The 24993-nt window shown below is 36.9% G+C and overlaps 2 protein-coding genes and 1 long non-coding RNA gene across 3 annotated transcripts in view; 1 reads left to right on the forward strand and 2 right to left on the reverse strand.

Moving 5' to 3' along the window:
• Positions 1-639: 639 nt before the first annotated feature.
• Positions 640-11927, reverse strand: LOC140948485 (uncharacterized). The gene is made up of 8 exons (XM_073397729.1): positions 11860-11927; positions 11646-11690; positions 9816-9965; positions 9347-9432; positions 7767-7863; positions 7532-7585; positions 6452-6627; positions 640-4626 (listed from the first exon to the last, which is right to left on the reverse strand). Exons 3-8 carry the CDS (start codon positions 9949-9951, stop codon positions 4471-4473), a joined length of 705 nt encoding a protein of 234 aa, XP_073253830.1. The 5' UTR covers positions 9952-9965; positions 11646-11690; positions 11860-11927; the 3' UTR covers positions 640-4470.
• A 2196-nt stretch (positions 11928-14123) lies between these two features.
• LOC140948486 (uncharacterized) lies at positions 14124-15457 on the reverse strand. The gene is made up of 3 exons (XR_012167046.1): positions 15403-15457; positions 15116-15201; positions 14124-14295 (listed from the first exon to the last, which is right to left on the reverse strand). It is a non-coding gene; the product is annotated as an uncharacterized lncRNA (long non-coding RNA).
• The window catches only part of LOC140948483 (uncharacterized), a 32352-nt gene continuing 22299 nt past the window's right edge, over positions 14941-24993 (forward strand). Inside the window, exons 1-7 of the mRNA XM_073397727.1 lie at positions 14941-15630; positions 18557-18584; positions 19056-19149; positions 20512-20612; positions 22286-22473; positions 23018-23130; positions 24095-24134. Coding sequence (XP_073253828.1) covers positions 15417-15630; positions 18557-18584; positions 19056-19149; positions 20512-20612; positions 22286-22473; positions 23018-23130; positions 24095-24134 — 778 coding nt within the window. The 5' untranslated portion in view covers positions 14941-15416. The remainder of the gene's footprint in view (positions 15631-18556; positions 18585-19055; positions 19150-20511; positions 20613-22285; positions 22474-23017; positions 23131-24094; positions 24135-24993) is intronic.

Consider the following 24993-nt stretch of genomic DNA (forward strand, 5'->3'; position numbering starts at 1 on the left):
CCCCCCACAAGCATTTTTTCTGTCAATTCCAGGAAATTATTTAGAGCCATTCGTCAAGGACTGAGGGTCTTTAGTCCTCAAGAGGGAGTTTTTTATTCTTACACTAAAAGCACTTGACTTCAGATTTCAGAGATCGAAGCTACTCTGCTAGCAGGGTACCCGATTTCAAAACTCCAGGTAGGAGTATTTATTTTGCATCCGCTGTAACTTCCACGAGAGAAACAGGGGTTGTAGAAGGTCATCTCTCGCTCCGCATTCAATCTAAAACTAGGGCACCAAGCATAAAAAAGTAGATTGTTCGATTTCTAAACGAGGACGCCACAATGTTAGGCAAAGTCAAATGTCGCATTTGTCCCGGATAATCATAAACCAATTAACCACGCATGCTACGATCTTAATTGACAAGTTTTTTTTGGCAAAATAAAGAACAGTCTTTCTGTCTTGCAGTTGCCACGACAAGATTGTTTCAGCAAACAACACCACTGCATCATAACTGGGGCGTAGTTGGCAGAAGCTGGTGTAGTGAATCGCGGTAGGTGTACAGACGTTGACCAGCTTATTTGACACAGCACCCCAACCTGAATATTACATGGTGTTTTTGTAGAAATGTTCTGTACTTAAGCGACTATCACTACAGACTCGGTAAAGTCTCATTTGTGAGACAGTTTATTGGCTTTTGTATATTTTATAACCGAAATTGACAGACAAATATACATATATTTCGCGATTATAATTTACCTGGATTAAACATAAAAGGCCACTTAATTTTCCGACCAAAGTACATGCCCTAACAATATAAGAATAATTATAGACTGCTACCAGTCCCTTTTCAGTCTGGGCTGGACTCGAGAGAGCGAACTAGCCGAGATGGAAGAGTAAAAGGTTGGTACCTCCGTCCCTTTCCGTCTTCTGCTTCGTATGTAACATGCTAGCCTAAGTGTAGCCGCACCCTTCCCCCGACAAAGTTTAAACGGAGAGGGAGCTCCCTCTCTCAGTTTTTCCTTTGTCAGGGGGAGGGTGCGGCTACACGTAGGCTAGTAACATGCCCGCTCCCCTGCAACAACCATAAGGGACTAACATTACGTCACACTGTTGGGAGTTGTTGCGTCTGTTTGCTCGTAGCTAAAAGTTTAACCGGTTTCAAACTTTGCGCAAAAACTCCCAACAACACACAACAACATGCAACAGGGAATGCAACACGGATGCAACATGTCACATCCAGCAATGTTGCGTCCGTTTGCACGGGGATTTACCTGTACTACTGTAACAGAAATAAATGACACTGTTAAACCCCTGGTCTTAGAGTAAAAAGTTAAAGAAGACTAAGCTTGCTTTTATAACAAATTACTAAAGACATTGAAGTCTTACGGTGGTAAATTTAAACTACCACGAACAAATATATAGATCATGTCAGGCGATGATAATATAACATTGAATAACAAAATCTATATTCAAAAAACAAACAAAACACATCTGAAGGTGTCGGAGGCATGCCTTTGTCTGCCATGACAGTTTCACACTGAAAAAGTCACAGAAATGCGCGAATTTCTGCGTTTTATATCAGAGGAGCCTTTTTAACTAAGTGACCTTAAAAAAGAGACAAAAAGTCGCCTATCCACCAAACGAAAAACTCCTGCAAAAGGTTTCACGACAAACGATGGCGAATTTCTTTCAACGCGTTCTCTTGAAATTTTGATAGCTATAAACAACGCATGGAACTTATGAACAAATAATATTAATATTACACTTAAATTCTTTGTTCACTTACTCAACAATTCATTGATAATTCCGAATTAATTTTGATAATACCTTGAAGACTTGCCTAATTTAACACTATGGCCGACTCTGGGTTTACCTTGGTGTAAGAACCTGTGAACCTTTTCTTTGTCTTGCACCTTTTGTTTTCCTTGGTTTTATTGTGTTGAGTTCTTTGTTTCCTTTGCTTTACGTCAATAGTGAGTTTTACAGGATCTTACAATGAGGATGAGCCCCGACTCTGCATCATATCTCGAGTTGTAACCTATAATATATCTAACTAGCAATTCTAGTCAATGCAATGTAACCAACAAATCCTACTTCAACCCTTGCATAGACAAGGCAAATGGAACAACAAATTGAAATTTTAAAACCTCTTATATTACAAACGGCCTGATGCCGTAAGCCGGGCTGGCCCAGTTTGCAAGCGGAGATCTGGGCACTTGAGTTAAATGCAACTAAAATTGACTTGGTGATTACAAGACAACTGAGTCAACCAAGTGGGCTGGGATCCGATATTGTGATGCTTGGAGGTGGAAATTGTCCATGCAATCACCCTTACCGGGTGAGCCTGGCAAACATGGCGAACCAAGGATAGCAGCGGGAAAATTAACTGCTTCCAATCTCTCTAAAAACAAGGCAGCTCCAGGCTAGCCCGGTTCATGTCAGCCTGCAAGCAGAGCCGGATCAATTTAGCTTTCTGAGAAACTGCCCGCCTACTCCTCCCCTAAGCCAACATTTTGCCCTAAGTAAGAAGTAAGTGATAATGTTGGCTTAAGGGAGGGGTAGGTGGGCAGTTTCCCATAAACCTAAATTGCTCTGTAGAGCCTCCTTTTGTCTTCTTGAATAAGGGGGAGAGGAGGCTCTACCAGCATTGTGCCACGCCCGAACTTAAACCCGAACTAGTCAATCTTGTTCTCTGTTGTCAAACTGGTTTTTCGTGTGTGAACATCTGTTTACGGAAGCGTACGGCTATTAGGTGTGGGTGCGAGACTGTATCCCTGCAAGAAGCAGCACACGCTCAACAAAGATCTAAATTGATTCACACAGAGTCTTTCTCAAGTACGCTAAAATCGAGGAAGTGAAAGAAAGGCTCTCCTACCGGGGTCTTTTCATGTAGTACTGGGATAAAAGACACCCGCCCAGTAAAGCAAGCCAGCCCGGCTTATGCAATCCAGCCACAAGAGATCTTTGCCAGCGAATTATCTCTCGACAAGATTAAACATTTCAATATTATAATAATTAGTATAAATTAATCCTAATCATTCCCCTAACATAACATTGTTTTTTAAAGATTAGGTATACAATAATTACTGTCATAGATTTCAATTTTTTTCCACTCTCATTTCACATCAAACTAAGATTTTGTGATAGTGAGGGGAAAAAAATATTTATTTTAAATAATATCAATTTCAAGCCCATTCATTTCAGTCATGTTTTTACCGCATAAATTCTTCACATGCTTTGGTATGCAAGTCTAAAATTACAGAATTGCTACACACACTCTTTCTCACATCTACACTTCACCAATGTATGCAAACTGGATTAACATACTGGGCCCAGTTGTTTGAAGGCCGATTACCGCTAATCCGGGGTTAAATTTTAACCCGGGTTCCTTTTTCTTTTATTCAAAAGCCTTTTTTCAGATAATTTTCTCTATTCTTTTTAGAGTATCCTATCATCAAATTGTAGACAAAAAGAACTCATCTGAATCCAAAATTTTGCACTAACCCTGGGTTATCGTAACCCAGCTTTTAACAACTTGGTCCCGATGTTTAACCATTTGAGCCCATCTCAATATACATTTCGTTAAGGAATTAGGTGAGAGGATTTGTTAAAAGATCAAAGTATTTCCCTTTTGCGATCATTTTATCAATTTTCATAACCTTTTCTCTTGATATTTATGTATATTGTTTAAAAAAAAAATTGATGTTAGTTACTCTCGGGATTTGAAGAATCAAAACAATAGTTTATAACCCTGAATTAAAGTTTAAAACTAACTTCCAAAGACACTCCTACATAGAATTTAATCCTTTTGCATTTTCTTCTAAATTTCTGATATTTTATTCATTTTAAGTTGCAGTTGCAAGTTGAAAATAAGTTTCAAAACACTAAATAATAATATGGTAATTTGTTTTTTAAATATTTAAATGAAACTGGGTCAAAAGAATGTCAAGAAAACTGTTTTGAACATTTCAAAACCATCACTCTCACATTAAAGAGTTCTTTTTTAAAAAAACGTTCAATCCTTTCGTGAAATTAAATTCAAGTCTACGTCTTTTCTTTTGTTTCCCTTGAGCAACCTTTTCACTAAAACTTTTGCATAATACTAGTCATTCCTTAGCACAGATTTAATGGTACAAAACGTCAGACCTTAAATTTCCTTAAATTATGATTTAGAAACAACAAATCGTGTAAGAATGAATAATGATAATAAAAGACACACAAACAGGGACATAAAAAGAGTCCCATGTTTTGCCCATGAAATGCAGGGCATGAGCATTTTGAGAAAATAATGAAAAATTAATATTCTGAGACATTTTGGAAACATTGTTTATATACATTATACTTGCTTTTGAGAGAACAAAAATGTCCTGGTCAGAAAAGTGATGTCTGAAATGACTGGAGCCCCAAAAATGCTGGAACAATAATAGCCTGAAACTATTAGCTCAATACTGCATAAGGTTTAACTACCAACATTGGCACTACACAGGGCTACAATACCAACCCAATACTATGAGAAAGAAGTGGCACCCCACTGATTGCCATCCAACCAACACAGATGTAGGTACCATAATTGACCAGGTAGTCCATGTTCCACTTTGCACTGGCATCATCAGGATCAGGCTGGGGTTTTCTTTTTTTCTTCCCCTGGTAAAATTTAAGAAAAAAAAAGGAAAAATAAAATCAAACATATGTTATTCCAAGATCTGTTTAATTTAGCTAATCCTCACCTCTAAACATTGTTAGCTGTAACACAGCATCATGAAAAGGTTACAGCCCAGTCTACAATGAACAATCAACGACTGGTCTTAAGGGAGACAGCGAATTTTGTCTCCCAAGAATCTCAATGTTTCTGAGGGGAGGCCGAGGGAAACATTGAAATTCAAGGGAAAGAAAATTAACTGTTTCCCTTAGCACCAGTCTTTAAGTGATTTGTTATATAGTTGGAAATTTTGAAGCTGGAAATTCATTAAACTTGCTGCAACGGTGGTCATCAGTTAACATTTGCGGGTAACAGTACACTGTTACCCTCTGACATCATTGATTTTGCAATGCTGCCCACTCAGAGATTTTGGCTTGAAACAGTTTGATTGTTAGCTGTCAAGTGATCTCGAAGTACCAATGAGAGTGAATGCTGCTGGGAAGAAATTTCCAGCTATATAACAAAACCATTTATCTACCTGAATTGAACACGATACAAAGCGTTTTGAAGGCCCACTGAGTGTTATAAGCAGCAGGCCAAGTTATAGTTAGTTTAAACAACTGGCTCTCTGCTAAGTTCATGTATCTTGTTAGTTCTTTGAAAAGCATCAGTTGATTCTGTCTGGTGATGCTACAATTCATACTAGCCATCAATGCATCAAAATACCAAACTTACAAAAGACACTGAACATTAAAGTATATATGACATGATTTATATCATTAATCCAAAACTGATTTTGGTCCTTAGATAAGATTAATAATTAACAATTCTGAACTTAAAAAATGTGTCTCCCAAAAAAGTTCTTGAATTTTGGCCGTCCAAAAATTGCTGTTCCCTTTTGAGGAAATGTCCCAGAGACTACTAATGAGGAAAGAGTCAAAGAAAGGCTGATGATGTTAGTAGATTTGTTTAGCTTTAAATTCCGAATCTGGTCATTGTTGTTGTTCTTGTTGTTGTTTTTTCTGTGGAATTGAGTGATACACAGTCAAACACTCAAAAAGTTTGTATTACATATCTTTGACTGTAAGAAAGGTATAGCAAAACAAATGAAGATTCTGAAGATTATAGGGTAGTTGTCGACAACGACAATCCTTCGTATTTGTTGCTACATTGTACATGTATCTTGATTATTATTCTACATTCTTGCAAAGTACTCTACATAATACTTGTCAATTTGACTGTGCAATAGAGAGGACAAGTCATTATGTCATGTTGCCATGGTAGCAAAATTTTTGGACAACAACAAGCCAATAAAATCACTTAAAAGTCTATTTGCACTATTTCAAACTTTACCAATCTTATTCAATTTCATTTAATTTGGCAAATCTTGGAAAATTTTCTTTGGGAGCGTATCTATTGTTATCTAAGTTTAGAAAAAGAAAGCAACAATTTTTGTTTTGTCTTCACCTGCTCCATAAAGCGAGCTCGCCTGTGAAATTAGGAAGTTTCATGTCGTAGTGGTGCAACGACAGCAAAGAAATGGACAATGACGTCACACTTCTCCTCTCTATAGGGCAGATATTTTTTAAGGGAAATTTGATTCTTCTGAAGATGAGGAAAAGGATTTGCAAAATTTTTGATGAGTTTAAATTTTGGATAAATGTTTTGCACAATTATTTAAGAAATAAAAACGACAAAATACACTTTAACAGAGATGATAGAGGTACTCTGGCAAACAAAAATTTTGCTTTTGGGGAGAGAGAAAAATATCTCCCATCTTCAGAACCATAACACATTTATACAGGTGTAGTCTCACAAGTCTATTCATACCTGTTTGTGAAACACAGGGGGAAGCTTGAAAGAAGGACTGTAAAGGCGTATGCTCTGATCATACTTAATCTTCTTGCGATCAAAACACTCCATGTCTAGGATGCGGAATAAGTTACTCAGCAAGCTTCTGAAGACAATCTTGCAGAGCAGTCTAGTCAGAAGTACCAAGGCATATCCTTAAAGGAAAATATCAATACAGTTGTAGATTGTGGTGCGTCGATTATCGATTATAATTGATCCTCCATCAACAACTTTAAGTGATGTGATAATTGATTATGAAAAATGTTCACTCAAATAGCGAGGGAAAAAAATTCTTGCGGCAATTAAACATATCAAAAACTTGTGTGTTCAGGGCTGTCACTAAGATTTCAAGTTGCAGGGTAATACAACAACAAGGTGGAGAATCAAACAGCTAGGGATTTCTTTTGGTTCTATTTTGCCTCTATTTTCCTATAAAAGTAGCCGGGAGTCATATTCACAGTAGCCGGTGGAAATCCCTGGCTCCAGTCTCTTAATGACAACCCTGGTGTTGTCCTTTAGATGATGTCATTATTAAAGAAGAAAGAAATTTGATCACCCAAAAGTAGAGAAAAGTTTCTGAGCTTAGTGGTAAACAGTCAAAAAACAAAAAAACGTTTGTACTACAGCAGTACATGTCCTTTGGCTTGAAAGGTGAAAAACAGATGAAATTCTGTAAAGAGATTTTTCTGATAATAATCAGTGATTGATGGGGTGAGTCAATCGGATTATTTCCGATGATCCATAATGATATCTCAGCCGATTCTAAACAATAGCTATAGTTAGTACCGGTAACCCTTCCATCATTGACAAATTAAAGACAACACCTTTTTATGGTCTCTCTCTAAATGGACACCTCTCTAAGACAGACACATAATTTAAACAGACACCTAGAGTTTGTTCCTTTCCTTAGGTTCTACCTTCACTTGACTCACTATAAGCTGAACATTACTAGTCATGTCCACCTTACAGGGATGACCACTAGTCATGATCACTTAGTGTCAGTCTCCAAATAAATTAGCAGAATGTACTGTAAGATAATATTAACTATTGATGACTTACCAAGTAACAGACGCATAGTAGAAACCCCAATCAAGGTGAAATAAGGTACATCATCTACATGATTAAAATATTATTAATGATTACAATGGGTGCATAATTGATATAAAAAGGTATTAATGATGTGCACATCAACATGAATGTCTGGGCCGAAACTGTCTGTGTAGATGGGGCCCCACTAATTGCTGTTGAGACCGACAAAACATAGTAAAAATATAAACGACTTTACTTTGCACACCTGTGTCAAAGTCCAAGATTGCTTTGTATATTGGTGACTGTCTTGTGGATGTAGCTTGTCCAATCACAAATCCCACAGTAACAGCTGTCATAGCAACCTGGAACAAACAACACTGTCACTTAACCCTACAAGCCCCAATATCCAAATTCTCCAAACTGATCTCCATACATTTCCTTACAGGATTAGTTGAGAGAATTGGTTCAAAAGGGATCATTTACCCTTAGGTGATTATTTTGTTTAATCTCATAAACCTTTCTTTTAATTATGTATAGATATTGTTAGGAGAAATTTGATGTTGGGACACTCTTGGGGAAGCAAGGGTGGCGCACTGGTGAGAGCATCCCGCGTTCAAATCCTGGCGTTGATGCCATTATGTGGGTTGAGTTTGTTGTGGGTTCTCTCCCTTGCTGCGAGAGGTTTTTCTCCAGGTATTCCGGTTTTCCCCTCTCCTTAAAAACCAGCCCTTCCAAATTCCAATTTGATCTGGAACGCAATGACACGTTTCGATGAGTTCTTATGAACTCCTAAGTGCTCTGTGGGTAAACAAATTACAAACTGTACAATTTACAATTTACAAACCATTACAAATTTTACAATTAACAATTTTTTACAATTTGGGACTTAAAGGTTTAAAAAACGTCTCATGCAAAACAATTATTGTTTAAAACGTTTGGCACACTCACAATCACAAACATACATGTACATGTACACGTACCAGTAATGCACAAGCCCTAGGATTTCAATCTCCATGGAGCACATTTTGGGTTTGCGTGCAGAGATCATGGGAATTACCTATTTATTTTGGTATGTACAGTGAAAATTCCTGCAAAAATTTGAGCACTGTTAAACACATCAGTCTTAACAATGGTCTCCATCATTTAAGTTTTGATAAAAAACTGTAATTCTCTTTTTAGTGGAACCAGTAACACTAATGGTCGATGTCTATTTCTGGAGATTTCCAAAGATTACCAAAGTTATTAACATGAACGTAGGTTACATCACAATGAACTTTGGGAATGATACAAGATGGCAAAAGAGCCATTTGAAAATTGTACTTTCATATGTTACTTTAGTTGAATTTATTGAACCAATTTAATCCTCATTGTTCCAAGTAGAAAGAAAAATTTGTATGCAAGGAATTTTGATCGGCAAGGATGAATACAGCAGTACATTGACAGCCTAGGAAGTGTTTTTTTTTTTCTGTTGTTTTTTAAACACGGTAACAACACGGTACCAGAAACTATCGTTACCATGAAATCCTTGGGCTTGCATGTGCATGTGATGAAAAATGTTACTAATTTCGTTTTGTGTACACGATGTATGATAAGACCAGGCGATGGTGTTGGCTGGCTGTGCAGGACTGTTAGTAACGAGGTGATCATTACAGGTGTTCATTGCTGGTAACCAGGCACTAGCCAGCAACCACAGTATGTGCTACTGATAGTCCTAAACACAGCAAATGAAGAGCATCGCCTGATGAAGACAAGCAGTGTGCAGTTGAAATTTCACAATCAATAACAAAGTGACCATATTGTGAGACATGAGACAAACAAAAAACCAGCTCTACTGCACAGACTTACCGTTTCAACCAATGACATTGTCCGTGGTTCTGGGCGAGGATGAAGAAACAGCAACAACAGGGAATAAACAATGGCCTGAAGAATAACTAAAGGTAGAAACAATAAAACTTTCATTATGGGATAGGCGATGATTGAATTGATGTGCCATGTTCATCACATTTTTTTCTCTCGCAATGATGTAATTTCTTTAGAATTGAGGACCTTGATTATTGTGTATTTATGTACACCTAATCAATTCAGCAACACATTGTCCAAAATATGATCCTGAAGAATACTCAAGTGCCAATAAAGTAAGAAGAAAAAAATGTTTAGTGATGAAATCCTGTTTCATGTAGAATTAATTGCCTCCTCTTTTCGAATCTAATCTCCAAGCAAGCAAGGGAGCAAGAGTAATCCTTTTAAAGAACTAATTGTTGGTATCTGAGTATAGACATGACAAGCGTAGCAAGGAAACAGTGTCTGTATATACCATTATCTCCGAAGCTGATAAATCTGTCCAAGATGGTGTCTATTTTGATCCAGGAAGCCAAAATGACGCATCCAATGATCCCTCCAGCAACAATATCTGCTGGACTGTGCACTCCAAGGTACAGACGACTAAACATAACTGATATAGACCCTGGAGAAAGGGGGAAAAACACTTGTCAGAACTGGCTCAGCAGTTATGATAATAAAGTTCTAGTGATGATGATGATGATGATGATAAGGATGACAATGATGTTACGATGATGATGATGATGATAAGGATGACAATGATGTTACGATGATGATGATGATGATGATGACAATAATGAAGATAATTTTGACATAGCACATCCACACTGTGGCTATTCTTCTACCACTTCTGGTTGAATTGGAATTTGGAATTTATTATAGGTGTTTTAGCATATTAAGGAACCTGGACTAACTGAACAATAACCTCTTGGAGAAAAAGCAAGAATTTGTGGCAATGAACTCAACCCATTTATAGCATTGCTTTCAAGATTTAAACCCAGGGCAGATTTGGGGAAGGCAAATTATATCACTGCACAACCTTAATGCTCCCTTAGTTACAGTAACTATGAGAAGTGCTTTTATTAAACATAAATACATGTAATGTCTTGCAACTAATGAAAAGGTGCCTTAAATAAAACTCAAGTGTCTTCTGATAAACTAGTACATTGTTCTAGCTTCTTAGATAAGCTTGAGAATCAAAGCGATAATTTTAAGGTACATTAAGTGTTGTGAACACAGTTTCTTATTCCACACACTCATGCAACAGGGAAGGCGTCGGTGGAAAAAGGACCTGAGTGTCTCTTGATCTAATGACAAATTTTCCTTTTGCATTACATGTACACGAAAATGCAAAGTACAGCTGTAATATGGAAGTTGGGGGAATGTAAAAGTAGCAGCTTCAGTATCAATACTTGAGCCTTCCTAGAAACTCCAGCGTTTAAAGTGTACTTACAGTATACAATAAGGAAAAAGAGCACAGGGAATGCCCACTGCGGCATAGAGAAGTGAATATAGGAATAAAACCAGATATACCTGCATAAAAGAAGAAAAATAATAAACACTGTACTAAAACCAGCAGTTAAATTGATCGCATTCAGTATCTCAGTAAGCCCAAAATTGGCAGTCACCCTTGCAGGCGGTGTAGAAGATACATTTATGTTGTGGTTCAATTTTATTCTTGGATTAAAATAATGTTATTTTCCTTTGTTTCAAACTCATTATGGTACATTGCATGTACTATACCCCCCCCCCCCCCCCCACCCCCTAATATAAAGGAAAATATAATCTAAACCAAGGATTAAATTGAAACACAACATATACAGATGGGGATTATAAATCAAATGATGTGAGCCCAAGCCTTACATGATCAGTTTTCTACTGTTTTCTTCCTTCTTTAATTAACTTCGTTACTGTTAATGTGTGAAGATGAAAACCTGATTTGTGTATAAATGTGAAATATGTTTAATCTCCTGAGGTAGCTAATGTTATTTAGGAAAATCCAACTAGTGGTTTATTATCAATGCTGCGTACTGATTGGTTGAGCTTCTACTAGGCTATATGTTATAGCCCACAATTAGCGAAAAGTGCCGGCTTTGAAAACCGAAAAAAATAGTGGCTGAATTGCATTTCGCTAGCTTAAATTATTTTGTCTTGATGTTTTTTACTAACTAGTTGGATTTCACTAAAACAATAATAAAAATGCCTCATGCCTCGTGGCCTCCGAGTCAATAGCCCATGAGGCCGCTATTTACTCAGAGCCCATTCAGGCTCGAGGTATAATATTATTGTTAAACATCGTAATTACCAAGGAACAAGAACTCCTAAGACAGCATGGTGACTGGGAAGTCCCCTGTAAAAGGAGAGAAAAAAATATATAGTAAATTAAATGTTAATTTACGTTTACAATCTGGACACCACTCAAACATGTACAAATTACCCACTAGTTTGAAGAAAAATCAAAAAAGACCATGAATAATATTTTTATTTCTTTTGATACTCTGAAACTTCGAAACTCTTACCAAGTCTGTGCGGCACTTTCTAAGGCAACTATTGGTGGATTTGGGGGTCGAGGAAGACACAAAACATCCTGCAAAAAAATAACAATAAAAAAATCAAATGAAGAAAGAAAGAATAATAATAATAATAATAATAATAATTATTATTATTATTATTATTATTACCGGTATTAAGCAATAGCGATATTATTAAAACTACATGACTAATATCAGTTTTTTCTCTATAAAATAAAAAATACGCAAGGTCCCCCCCCCAACCTGTATCAGGTAGAATGACCAGACTACTGGTCCAGCAAGGGTTTGAACTCAGGACCTCCTGCTAGGCAGACCATCACTTATCCACTTGAGCTAACTGATTGAGTCCCACTTTATTTTGCTAAATGTATCAAATTTGGTGCTCATTTGTCATCAACTTTGATCTGGGAATAGAAAAAAGACTGATTATAAAATTGTTACTATTAGTAATTTTTTATTACCTTCATAAACCCAGCAGTGTAGAAACCCACACCCATCAAAAGGCACAACAATCTACCAAGCTTGGCATCAATGATCCTGCAAATGGATTCAGACATAATTGAATTAGTAATTTTTAGATTTAGCCAAGGCCAAAAGCGAAGCTCTCGAAGGATGCTTTAGGAAATGTCTTTCTCAAATGTCTTTCTACTATGCTGTAAACAGAGAGCAAACTGAATTGTACCTTAAAAAAATTGACCTGCGCCCGCGATCAATTAAAAACGAACGACCGGTCAGCGGATAGCTTTAAAAAATTACATCACTTCCATGAGTTGTATACCTGAGCCTGCAATGCAGTCATGTGACACTGGTCAGCAGATACCCTTTTTTGACAGCTGTCAATTGATAACAACATGGATGCCCAATACCAAGTTTTACACAGATAGTATTAAAGTGTGTCATTTCCCATACACTAACATGAAGGGATGGACATACGTATGGACGTACTCTGTACGGATGATTTTCTCAGAACCAAAATTTCTTGGAAACGTAGATTACCATATTTTCTTACCCATGGTGCTTCGCTGGATGTGGGTCAAGGTTGACTTTGCTTAAACTCGAATAGAGAGTGGGTGTGATACCATGTTATGATGGTCACAAAATTTCTGGATCTCAACAATACTTGCTTGACAGAGATGGCCATTAATTTTAGGGGAACAAACAATGGAAGAAAAGTTTGGGGTACTGCTGTTTTGTTCCTGAGTGGAATCATGTACAGGAAAGTCATACATGTCAATTTGTTTTGTTTAGTTTTTTCTGCCATATTTTCAGGACCATGGTTTGTTGAGATGCAGAAATTTTGCTGCAAAGGGCCAGGGCTTACATCTTTCAATGACCTTTTTTGTGGAGCTCATATTTGGAAGGGGTAGTTATATACAATGTATGAAGAAGCTCAGGAAAGGTGAGAATATTTGTGTATTATTTTTTTGAAAATCCTACACATTGTAGCATTGGAACTGCAGGAAGAAGAAATAAATGCAGAAAAGATCATGGCAGTTACAGATGCAGCTCCCAAAGCAGAAATTGTGTCTTTAACTGCAATGATCTTCTTTGCATTTAGTTTATGAGAGTGGACAGAACTTTGTGTCACCATTAATTTTATCAATGTGCAAGATAATAATAGTGCTGAGGCATAATTTCATGTAGAAATCAGGGATAACGATAATTCCCTCAACATGCAACACAATAGTTACAGCTGTAATAATAAAAGCTATTGAAAATTTCATAACAGTTTGTAGTTCAGCTGATTCCCAACACTACTAGGGTCATATACTTGTACAAGACACGATCACTACATCTTGCCTTAAATTCTGGAGGTCAACTACAATATCATTGAAGTTTGATTCTATTAAAATGTCTAATGCAAGACAGTATTAATCTTCCCATATAACTTACCAAAGAATAAAGACAACCATAGGTATATAGAAATCTTCAGTGCCAAAAAAGCTGTTTATCTTCATTATTTTGGTCCATACTGGGGTACGTCTCCGCTGTTATACAAAAAGTATTTGTCAGAACAAAATAGAAAATATTTTATCCTTTCTTCCTCTGAGGGACCAATGAGTCAGTGCTTGGTATTATACATGGTGTAGCTTCTTATTTTTTGCTAATTTAGTATATACAAATGCATTTATTTACTTGATGCTGATTGTTGTGTATAAAACATTCTTTCACAGTTGATATTACAGATAGAAAGGACAATTATTACATGGCCACATGGAGATACAAAATTTCTCTTCAAGCGTTGAAAAATATTTCACTCATTCACAGTTTTTCAACACCAGAAAATGCAATTTATTATGTTGGCATAGCAACATTGATCTTTTCCGATGTGGAGATAATATGTTATTTTTCACGTGTGAAGATGTCACTTTTTTATGGGAAAGTAAACGTAGATTGATTCTAAATTTCCTTTGAATCCTAGCCCTAAAAGACAAAGGAAACTGAGAAGCAAATTTTTCAACTGAAATCAAATTTAACCTGTAACATTATAGCCACGGTGTGCCATAAAATTTCACCAATAATAAATCATGAAACATGGACAGTAAAAGCTGCATAATCCAATACAGGGTCATTATAGAAGAGGCAGGAAAATAAATTACTCGCAATATTTTCTGCATATTTTTTTTCACCGGTAATTATATCAAGCATGCTACTCAGGAAAATTAAGTGGAGTGTCATGCATGGTCACATAAAAATTTTATCAAACTCAGTGCTTTAATTTAATTCTCTTTTTTTTTCAAACAAACTCCATCGATACATTTTTATTTAAATATCTTAGCCATGCAAGTTTAATTTGCATTTCTTTGTTCTGGTATAAACAGGACTGCATGATCGAGAAGCCTGCGAACGTGTCCACGAATGTTCCAGGTTTGAGCTACTAAGCAACAAAAGTGAAAGTGTAGAATGCACTGTATGTACTTTGCACCTTTTCTAGTCATCACTTCAGCTTAAGACTTCCGAGGTCATAAGTTCATGCATTATTTTTGTTGCGCAACTACATGTAAATTGAGCTTATTCGATTTCATCAAAATCGAATGATCATAAAAAGTACTATCTAATAATCAAATCAAAACACAAGCTAAGATGCAGTATTGATAAAACGCAACGGTCCAATAATCTACTTTTCGCTAAGGTTAGCTTAAAGGTGAGAAGAATAGAAAAGACAAATAACAGACAAGTAAAATACCTGACAAGCTTAAAACGCCGTCTTTTAAGGCGTGTTGAAAGGAAAAGAAAATTTTACCTGAAGGGCGACCAGAGGCGGGGTGCCGATAAGTATAGAACTCAAAAGTCTGTGACGAAGCCATCGTCCGAACGGCCCAAGTTTGTCTGCAAAGGAAAAACAATAATAAATAAAATTCAAAATCAAAAAAGCGCACATGGCACTGCAGTAGAAAGGTTTCTCAAGAAGCCGGCTGGTAGAAATGTACAATATCACAACAAAGCAAGGCGACAAAAGCGGGTGAGAAAACGACAAAGGAAATGGTTGGAGCCATCGTATAGAAAGAAACAGAGCAATCCTAAGATTACCTAAAGGCGCTGAAATGTACTCTTCACCGTCCTCGTCAGATTCACTGGTATTTTTTTCGCACGTCTCGTCTTCGTCACAAAACAAAGAGCCGCTTTCTTCAGCCATCTTGACAGAAGACAAGCGGGCTAAAAGGATACCAGCGGTTGCTGTTGTAATTGTATGCGCGCGCCCCACATGCTATTTCAAGATGGCGGACGTTGAGGACGATGAGAAATTCTTGTATGGAGGTGAGGTTTTGCTCTATACTCCAGAATGTATGTTCTATCTTTTACCATCAGTAGAATTTCTGTTGCTTTCTCTTCGTATTTATTGACCTCTTAGGCAGATAAATATCACAGAGTTTGCAAATTACAGCGTTAAAAGCTGTAGCACATACAAAGTTCATTTACGCTTGTTGAGTATTTCAATCGTTTTCTTTTTTCTATCAAATTTTGATTGAATCGTGTCTAAATATAACCAGTAAAGTCATGCATCTTTTATTGATCAGTTATTCACTGAACAGCGTGTCTTTAAAAAAGAACTTTTCTGGGTGGAAATAATCACTCATGAATCAGTGTATCCTGATCAAAGAGTACTTGAAAAATGCCATCGTGCACTATGCCAGAAGACACTAAGATAGTGGTTTCCCCTGGTAGTGAGTTCGCCCCAACTAATTTGGCCCGTAAGAAATACAGTGCATTTCACTGTAGCTCATAGGGAATTAGCTTCGCAAAGAGCAGGACGTAACTAATCGATAGAAATCGATCATCGAAAATGTAATTGATTAATCGATAATACTCGATAGTACTCGATATTTGTCGATTGATTAGTCAATTTAATCGATTGAAATCGATAATCACAATTTTTTTGTCGCATCTATGGAAATCGAAAATCAAAAACGTGATCTGATCTTATCATAACACTGCGTAACACTTACCTTCAAGCTTACCTTCGAATCCGCTTTGTTGATAAAGATGATGTTACTTCTTTCTTCAATGGTAGCTACTTTTCTTATTTATTTTTTTTACCAGGATCACTGCTGTAAATTTGTACTCTAGAATCGTCAGAATCGTGGTAAATAGCCGGAGTCACTAATGTAGAAATTGGCAAACTGTCGTCCGTTCTCCGAGAATTTAGAAGGGTATTGTTCGATCGCTTGTTAGAGACACGCATGGTGGCTTATGGAGCGCGGAGAATCTTCGTCCGTTTTCTTTTCGATCATTGTCGAACAAATTGATAAAATCGATAGCTAATTACAGAAATCGATCAAAATCGAAAATCACAAAGACGCGAGTGATCGATTTCTATCGATTTCCGATATTAATCGATTGATTAATATTGATTACGATCGATTACGTTCGATTTCTATAGAGTATCGAAAATATCGATTAGTTACGCCCTGCAAAGAGTTAGCCCCATAAAATGTTCAGAATTAACACCACGTCCATTAAACATTTCAATTTTAACCACCATACTCACCTTGTACACCAAAGGTTGAAACGTTCTGTACGTGACATACTTTGCCAACTTTCTGGACATGCGCTCGGTGTGGTAGAGTTCAGTTTTTCAAAATGGCTTAAATTGATCCAACAAAAACAACTTAAGCAACTTAATAATAATAATAATAATAATAATTTAAGAATTTATATTGTGCAGTTTTCGTGGAGAGATGATCAACTGCGCATTACAACAGTACATGGAATAAAAAAAACTAAATGATAAGAAAGAATTACATCATGTGTTGTGTATAATATCGAAAAAGCTTAACTAAGAATAAAAAGCCTTACTAAAAGGTGGGTCTTAAAAGTTTTGCTGAAAATAAATAAAGATAGTATAGTCATGTATAGGTATTAAGTAAACCTGGCTAAGAATGAAAAGCTTTACTAAAAAGATGCATCTTTAAAATGTTTTTAAAAGTGTCAACAGATTTGGCCATTCTAATTTTCAGAGGTAAATCATTCCAGACTTTAGGTGCCGCAGCAACAAAAGCACAGTCACCCAGGGTTGTTAAAGTTTTAAAATTCTGGTCAGACAGCCGTATGCCATCATTAGATCGCAGTCTGTATCTTGTGTTTAAAGGCTTAATTTTTTACAAGATCATTGATATAGGATGGTGCTAATTCATGAATGGCTTTGAAGGTTTACAGTAAAATCTTAAGAACTTGTGCAGAGATACTGTTTTCACATAGTTTTTTCAAGGTCTTAGTAAGGCTTTAGTGAGGCTTTTTTTCAAGCCTGAGAAAATCATATATTGTGAAAACACAAGTAAAATTCGGTAAAGTTCATGTGCAAGGTGTCATTTTGTGGAGTTTGACATTTATTTTCTTGGGCTCCCATAAGAAATTTTCTTTGGTGTGGGGGTGAACTCACTGATCACTACACCATGTCTAGGTGTTTAAGTATTTATCCTTTCCCTGCGGTTGCTTACAAAAGTCTTTATGTTTTTACTGCATAAACTACCCCGAAGCTTAAATTAATAGTTCTGAGCAAATGTTTTGTTTGAATGAATTCCTCTACAAATTTACTGTAGAAGTTAGAGCAACAAATGCCAGTACTGTTGTAATGGTTACCGGTTGTTTCGATACAAAGTCGTTTTGATGCAAGTTTATTCAGTTGAGTTGTAAGTAGTTTCACATACGTGGCTTACAGAACGAAGGATATTCACCCAAAATGTTTCTTGTGCTCACACACAAACTCTACTTGAAGTGATCAAAGTTTTTGTGCAATTTCACTGCTTGAGTTCATATCGAAGCCACTTATATCACTTATATTTAAACAACTTTGTATCAAAATGACCGGTTACCTTTGCAATAACAAAGTCTAGAAAATAAAACGTTTGATGTAGTACTGTAGTGTTTCGTAGAGTAGAAAAACACTGAACATAACAGGGTTTAAGTATAAAATAATGATTATGCATAAAAATTATGTAGAGCTGTGTGAAAATGTTAACTAGCTATCTCTTTTAGTTTTATTCATGTCTGGAACAGTGTATGTTGTGGTTCAATTTTTCCCTTGCGTTAAATTTTATTTTCATTATTTCAAGCTCATTGTCATGCATTTTACCCTTACCCTACAAAAAAACTCAAGGATAAATCTGAACCACAACATGCACTGTATATCTCACAATCACTGGGCAATCTAAATTTTGATATAAAACTAAATTATTTTTCTTAGGTGGTGATTCACAGGAAAAGGAACCCAGGTACATGTATAAATATATTTGTCATTGTAGACCCTTTAAACACTTACAGCCAACAATGAATGATTGATATTTTACTTTTACTGAATATCACTGACACTAGAGTTACACATGTACATGTTACAGGTCAATATTAAATTCTGGTTAATGATTATGGCTGGGGGACAAAGGAAATTGAGAATCAGCCTAGGTTAAAAACTCTTAACCTAAATTTAACCTTTTGGCTCCCTTGAAATTTTGTTAAGGCACTTGGTAAAATTCAAGATTCTCACTTGTAAAGTGAACGTTACAGCTTTACCTCTTGTTGCAAAGACTAAAGTGCAGATACAGAGGTGTAAATCTACATCTACTCTGTGCAATGTACATGTATGAATACTCAGTCTGGCTGTAATCTCAATGACTGTCTATAAAATGGCTGGTAAGAAAATGTCTTACGGACACTTTTTTGTAATTCATATTTGTTGTTCTTTTTAGAATTGAAATCAAGCAAGAACCGCCAGAAACTGAGAGCATCACAGAAAATGGTCAGTCTAAAGAGGAAGATGACACTAAGGAAGCTGGAGAACTAGTAAGTAAAGACTTAATGATTCAGCTAAAAACAAATGTATACATCTACATCCCTAAAGACCTACAATTGTAGAGACAGCTACAGTACTGTAATTGGGATGGGATACTCACAGGCTTATTGCTAAAGGCGAAGTTTACAACAAGATGGCCATTTAATGCAGGGCTCAAAGTTTAAATTTGAGTTTGGGAACACTTGTGCTACCAGATGTAAATTTTTAGGTGCACTGCCTAAATTTTAGGTGCACAGCTGAAAATTTCAGGAGCGCAGTTTATAATGTTGGGAGCATCAATTTCAAAAGAAAAAGTAACAAGCTTAACAGTGCCACGTTTATTTGTCATCTTCAGTTTGTTACTTTTACTTCAGTCCTGTGATTGATAAAACACAGCCGATTTGCTATGCGGTAATACTGTTGTGATTTTTAATACTAATTTCTCTTTTTGACAGTACAGCTATGACTAAAGAAAACTTACACTTGAAAAAAAATTCAAAACTGACAACAATGAGTGTGTCGAATGAGAATGAAAGTTAATCTTTAATGAATTTGTTAAATGCGCAATGACTTACATGTACCTGGGATATGACTTAAAAACTTTCTTACCTGGAAAAAAGGCTCTTAATCTGCACTGTTTTTGTTTTGATTGACCTTAAAACTGATCGTTCGACATGATCGTCCATTGCAAAAAAGCATGTGTTTCGTTTGTAGCATATATTTGCATGTGTCAGCGGTGTTTATTACAAAAGAGAAGTGTCTGTGATGGAGTAAAACATCGAAACAAAAAAGAACATTCAAGTTTGTGGAATCCATTGGGAGAAAAGACCATTATTAAACATACACCGTCTTATCTGGTTCGAGTTCATAAGTATAGTCGGAAGCAAGTCTGTCGCACTGTTCTTTGGGTTTTATGGGGCACAGGTGCGATTACACATGAATTTTTAGGCGCATAACCAAAAATCCAGTCACATAAGCAACCCGTTAGTCGTTAACTTTGAGCCTTGCATTTAGAACTAAGATTTCAAAGACATCATTGATCGAAAACCTTATATCATTGATCAAAAACAACATGATGACCTATTATAATGGAAAATCTAGTATGACTTGTTATATTTACTTGAGTAACGTGAGATAAAAACAGAATTTTTAAACAGCTGTAAAGGGATTTTCATGATTACACTGTATAAACAATGACTGATCATTTGGGTCAATCCAATCATGTCTGATGATCAATAAAAAAAATTATTAATTGTCAGTGGATTCCCAGCACTAGCATTGTGTCAAAGTGTTACCTGTGATGCAAAGAGCAATGTAATTGGAATCAGATTGTCGTTCAAGCAATGTATTTTGATGACCAAACTGTCTTACAGAGTAATGAAGACGAGGAAGATGATGATGATGATGACGATGACGATGATGATGATGTTCAAGTCACTATTGGTGAAATCAATACATCAGCAGCCCCATATGGGTAGGCTAAGACCTAGGCCAAACGTCAAACTTTTCATGAGACAAACCAAACTTAGTACTGAGTTAAGTTCATGAAAAGTTTGTCCATGTATCTGGCTCGTTTAAGTTTATCTGAATGAGTTTGGGTTGTCCATTTAACACATTGTATCCATCTGCTTCAGATGGATAGAACATCTGAAGATCTTCTGTGGGACAAACATTGATCATCACATGCAGCGAACTAAATTAATAAATGAAAAATTCGTTTGATAATGTATAATTATTATTTTAGTCTCATTCGGGAGATAATTTAGTGCTTTGTATGCTACATTGTATTATTTTAGGCACTTACAAGTTGTCTTTGTATCAGAAATCTCACTGCACTCACTCATGCGATTCCTGATACATCAACTCCTCATGGGTAAATACCGTATGCGCACACTGTCCATGAAGTATCCTACACATGGATATGTATTCCTTTGCCCAAAACCTTCTTGTGGAAGAAGTGACCATGCTTCTCCATGGTCTCTACCGTATGTAGTTGAATGCACAGCACATTCTGTTTAAGTGAATAGTCAGTGCTCCAAGCTGTGACTGTTTTAGTTGCCATGGCGAGTAGAAAAATATTTTGGTGACTAAAATTGATGTGAAAGTCACCAATTTGGTGACCTGTGTTCAGCTATCATGTGCCAAGCTTTTCCCAAGAAATTCCCCAGAGTTTGCAAGATGTGTTTTGCTAGTAGGTTGTGTTTATGGTCTTTTTAAGTTAAAGTGGGATAGAAAATTGTATTAAATGTCATTTACGCTTTGTCTTCTTGATAATTTGCCTAATTTAAACCTGGCTCTCTGGGTATTAGGCCTTGAGATGTCGCGTGCACCTCCAAATTCGATTGCGATGGTGGGGCAGCCATTTTGATTCTTTCAAACATTCATTTAGTGTTGCACAAAATGACCCTATTTTCAGGCGACCGATATTTCATGCCTGGCGACCACTTTTTAATTTTAGGTCGCCAAAAGGCGACTTTGAAAAAAGTTGAGCTTGGAACACTGATTGTGTGTGTGCCAATGAAGCTAGTAACAAAACACCTGAAAGGTCTGAGGTGAGACGGCTGAAATTGTTGATGCTGTGTACATGGTTTGTACAATCTTGAAAAGGCCTTGAATTTTATAAGTCGTCTTGAAAAGTCCTGGATTCAGTTAAGGTCCTTGAAAAAAGTACTTGATTTTTTTATTTGGTCTTGAAAAGTCTTGAATTTCTCTACTTTCTTATTTCTGATTCTTTCTTTCAAGTGCTATTTCTGTACTTCAGATCAACTGCAAGTCATACCCAGTGACTTTTGTCATTTTTCGAAGTGTTGGTACGGAAAGTAGTACAAAAATAAAATGTAAACTGATCAACCATGGCTGAGAAAGGAAAAATCACAAATGACTCTGCTGAGTCTTTTAGCCTGTAAGATGTTCAAAAGGGTGTCAAAGAAAGCAGTGTTACTGAAGAAAACTTAGAACTTAAAAACTGTAATTGTCCTTGAAAAGTCCTTGAATTTTTTTGTCTGAAATTGTACAAACCATGTGTGTACAGTACACTTTTTATGTTTCGCAGTTGTACAGGCCCTTTCAACTGTAATTGCTTGTGAGTTGTTGCTTTAATTGCTGCTTTCTTGTATCTAAGAGTATTACTTGTCATTCATTTGCTAGTGCACCTTATGCACCACCTGTTAACTGGAATTTCAAGTCAGGAGCTGCCGCTGCTGCTGCAAAGGACAGAACAGCCATTAGCAAAGACAACAAGCACATTGACGTGGATGCTGTTGGTACTGTCAATGGAGTGTCTATACATGAGTTTGATTTGGACTCTGTTGATGACAAACCCTGGAGAAAACCGGGTAAGAATTAGTCTGAAATGTCAGCTGTTTGTCTGAGGTTGTTTTCTGCTTCCTCATGGTTTTGGGGAAGGAGATGGCTGACATTGACTTTATGACTGGTTTTTAGGGACCTTCATCAATGGTAACAGTGACAGCAATGAAATGTGTCTCCAATTAGCATTCTTTCAAACTTTATTACCATTATTAGAACTTGCTTAATTTTGCAAACTAGTGTTATTTTCCTGCAGTGAATTTAGACAACCGCACCCAAGTACTAAATAAAAGAAGAGAAGTTGTTACCATGTATTTGTGACTTCCATAAAACATTGCTCTAGGGACTGAGTTTTTTGAGGGGTAGGGACGGGCGATTACTTTTCTTTTCCAAGCCCACAGGTACTATTGTGTTCACTTCTTTGGTGCGAATAGAAAGCTATTCATTTGACATTCCCATTACCTTGCATCATCATTGCATAAGCTCTCTCCCACTCCCTTTCTTTGTTTTGTTTTTCTCCTTGTTGAACATTTTAGGGCTTTTTAATAATGTTACCATGGAATTTGCTTCTAGGTGCTGATATCACAGACTACTTTAATTATGGCTTCACAGAAGATACATGGAAACAGTACTGTGAGAAGCAGAGAAGAATGAGGATGGAATTACAAATGCCAAAGAAAATATTTGTAAGTTGAGCTACACTGTAAAGTGGTTTGGTTACCCTCCGGCTTCTCTTGTACTTTAAAAAGACAAATGGACCTACCTGTCAGCACAAATAGAGCTCAGTTTCAGCTCTTAACACTTCCACCGCTTTTTCTTTAAAATTTTTTCTTTTGTTTGTTGTTTTTTCTTATGCTGGGTGTTTCATTCGCTTCATGACATTCCTGTGGGAGTAGATTTTACTAAAAATGCTGTCCAGAGAATGGGGGAATTTCAACGGATCTACCGAAATGACCAGTAGGAGGTCTAAATTTTTATTGGAATGTACCAGTCATTTGACACGATATTTTCTTTGCCTTCGTACGTGTATGTGGCCCGATTAATGGCATGACTCTTAATTGTTCAAGATTGGGAGTATTTCTTTGTACTGTACATGATGAGCATAAACCAAGATAAAGTCAGCGTCACAAGCTCTACGAGCATTAGTTCTTAGTTCCGCATTAGCGGTTACAGGTATGGGTGGATTTCCATTGTCGCGTAATTTTTACATGCGTGTACACGTACGTAAATTTTACTCTCGTAAATAGAATAGTGGCAAGATGAAAAGTGTTGAGCTTAAACGCGAAGTTGAGCGGGTTCAACTTTTACGTTTACGTGCGACCTTTCATAAATTGCCTCTATTTGATTTGCGAACGTAAATTTTACGCGCATGTGCACGTAACAATTCCTCGACAGTGGACAAGTGGACATCCACCCTATTTCAGGTATAAAATAAAATCGTTGAAAGCGGCAGCATTAGCTTTAAATGTTTGACAGGTGCGGAAAAATCGGTCGTAAGTCTGAGTAGGCGTGACGTTTACGTTTAAGGCTCGCAGATCCACCTCATACCTGTTCCCGCAGAGCTATGCCCGTTTTAGACTTTTAGATACTGTAGTGGATAGATCTGTACTTTGGCTAACCCTTGTTATCATATACATCATTTTCCATCAGGTCCATCCACCCCCTGTTGATACTGTTATAATGCCTGACGGTGAGTATTGTTTTAAGGTTTGTACACAGAGAAGACGAGGAGAGTAAATGTAGAAGGACGCCTCCCTGACCAATTTTGTGGCGCGAACATAATAGCAACGAGTCAAGGTCTTTTAAGACAACTGAGGAGAAAGTGCTGCCTTCGTAAAGATATCTGCAAACGGTTAGGGTGCTTTCCATTTATCAGAACTGACCGGTTAGACCTTTCCCGTCGTAATGACAATTTTACATTTAATCAAAACTATCCAGCCAGATCAGTCAAATCCTAAATAGTATGCACGTTTTCAGCAAAAACCGTTCGGAAAAAGCCGATTTCATTTGCTAACTGACTGGTCCGGCCGGCCAGTTCTGACAAATGGAAAGCGCCCTGAGGCTTTGTAGTCTTCTCGGATAAGGAGGAAAAACCGTAGGCCCCTTCTCACAACCCTTCCACATATAAATTCTGTGGAACTCTAAAGAACCCACACACTGTTTGTAAAGATGTTCATGAATGTAGGGCAAGTAGTCCCGGTGTGGTGGTCTATCTCTCATGACCTGTCTGTGGGTCTCGGTGAGTAGGGTTTCTACAGTTCTGCCGTTATGTCCTAAAATTTCATCTTTTTTTTTCAATGTTGTGTCTAAAATTATTCATAATATCTTTTTGTTGTTTGTGTTACACTGTATATAGGGAGCAAGGGTGGCGTAGTGGTGAGAGCACTCGCCTCCCACCAATGTGTCCCGGGTTCAAATCCCGGCGTCGATGCCATATGTGGGTTGAGTTTGTCGTTGGTTCTCTCCTTTGCTCCGAAAGGTTTTTCTCCGTGTACTCTGGTTTTCCCCTCTCCTCAAAAACCAACATTTCCAAATTCCAATTCGACCAG

Source organism: Porites lutea, chromosome 9 (genome assembly GCF_958299795.1).
Source record: "Porites lutea chromosome 9, jaPorLute2.1, whole genome shotgun sequence".
NCBI lineage: Eukaryota > Metazoa > Cnidaria > Anthozoa > Scleractinia > Poritidae > Porites > Porites lutea.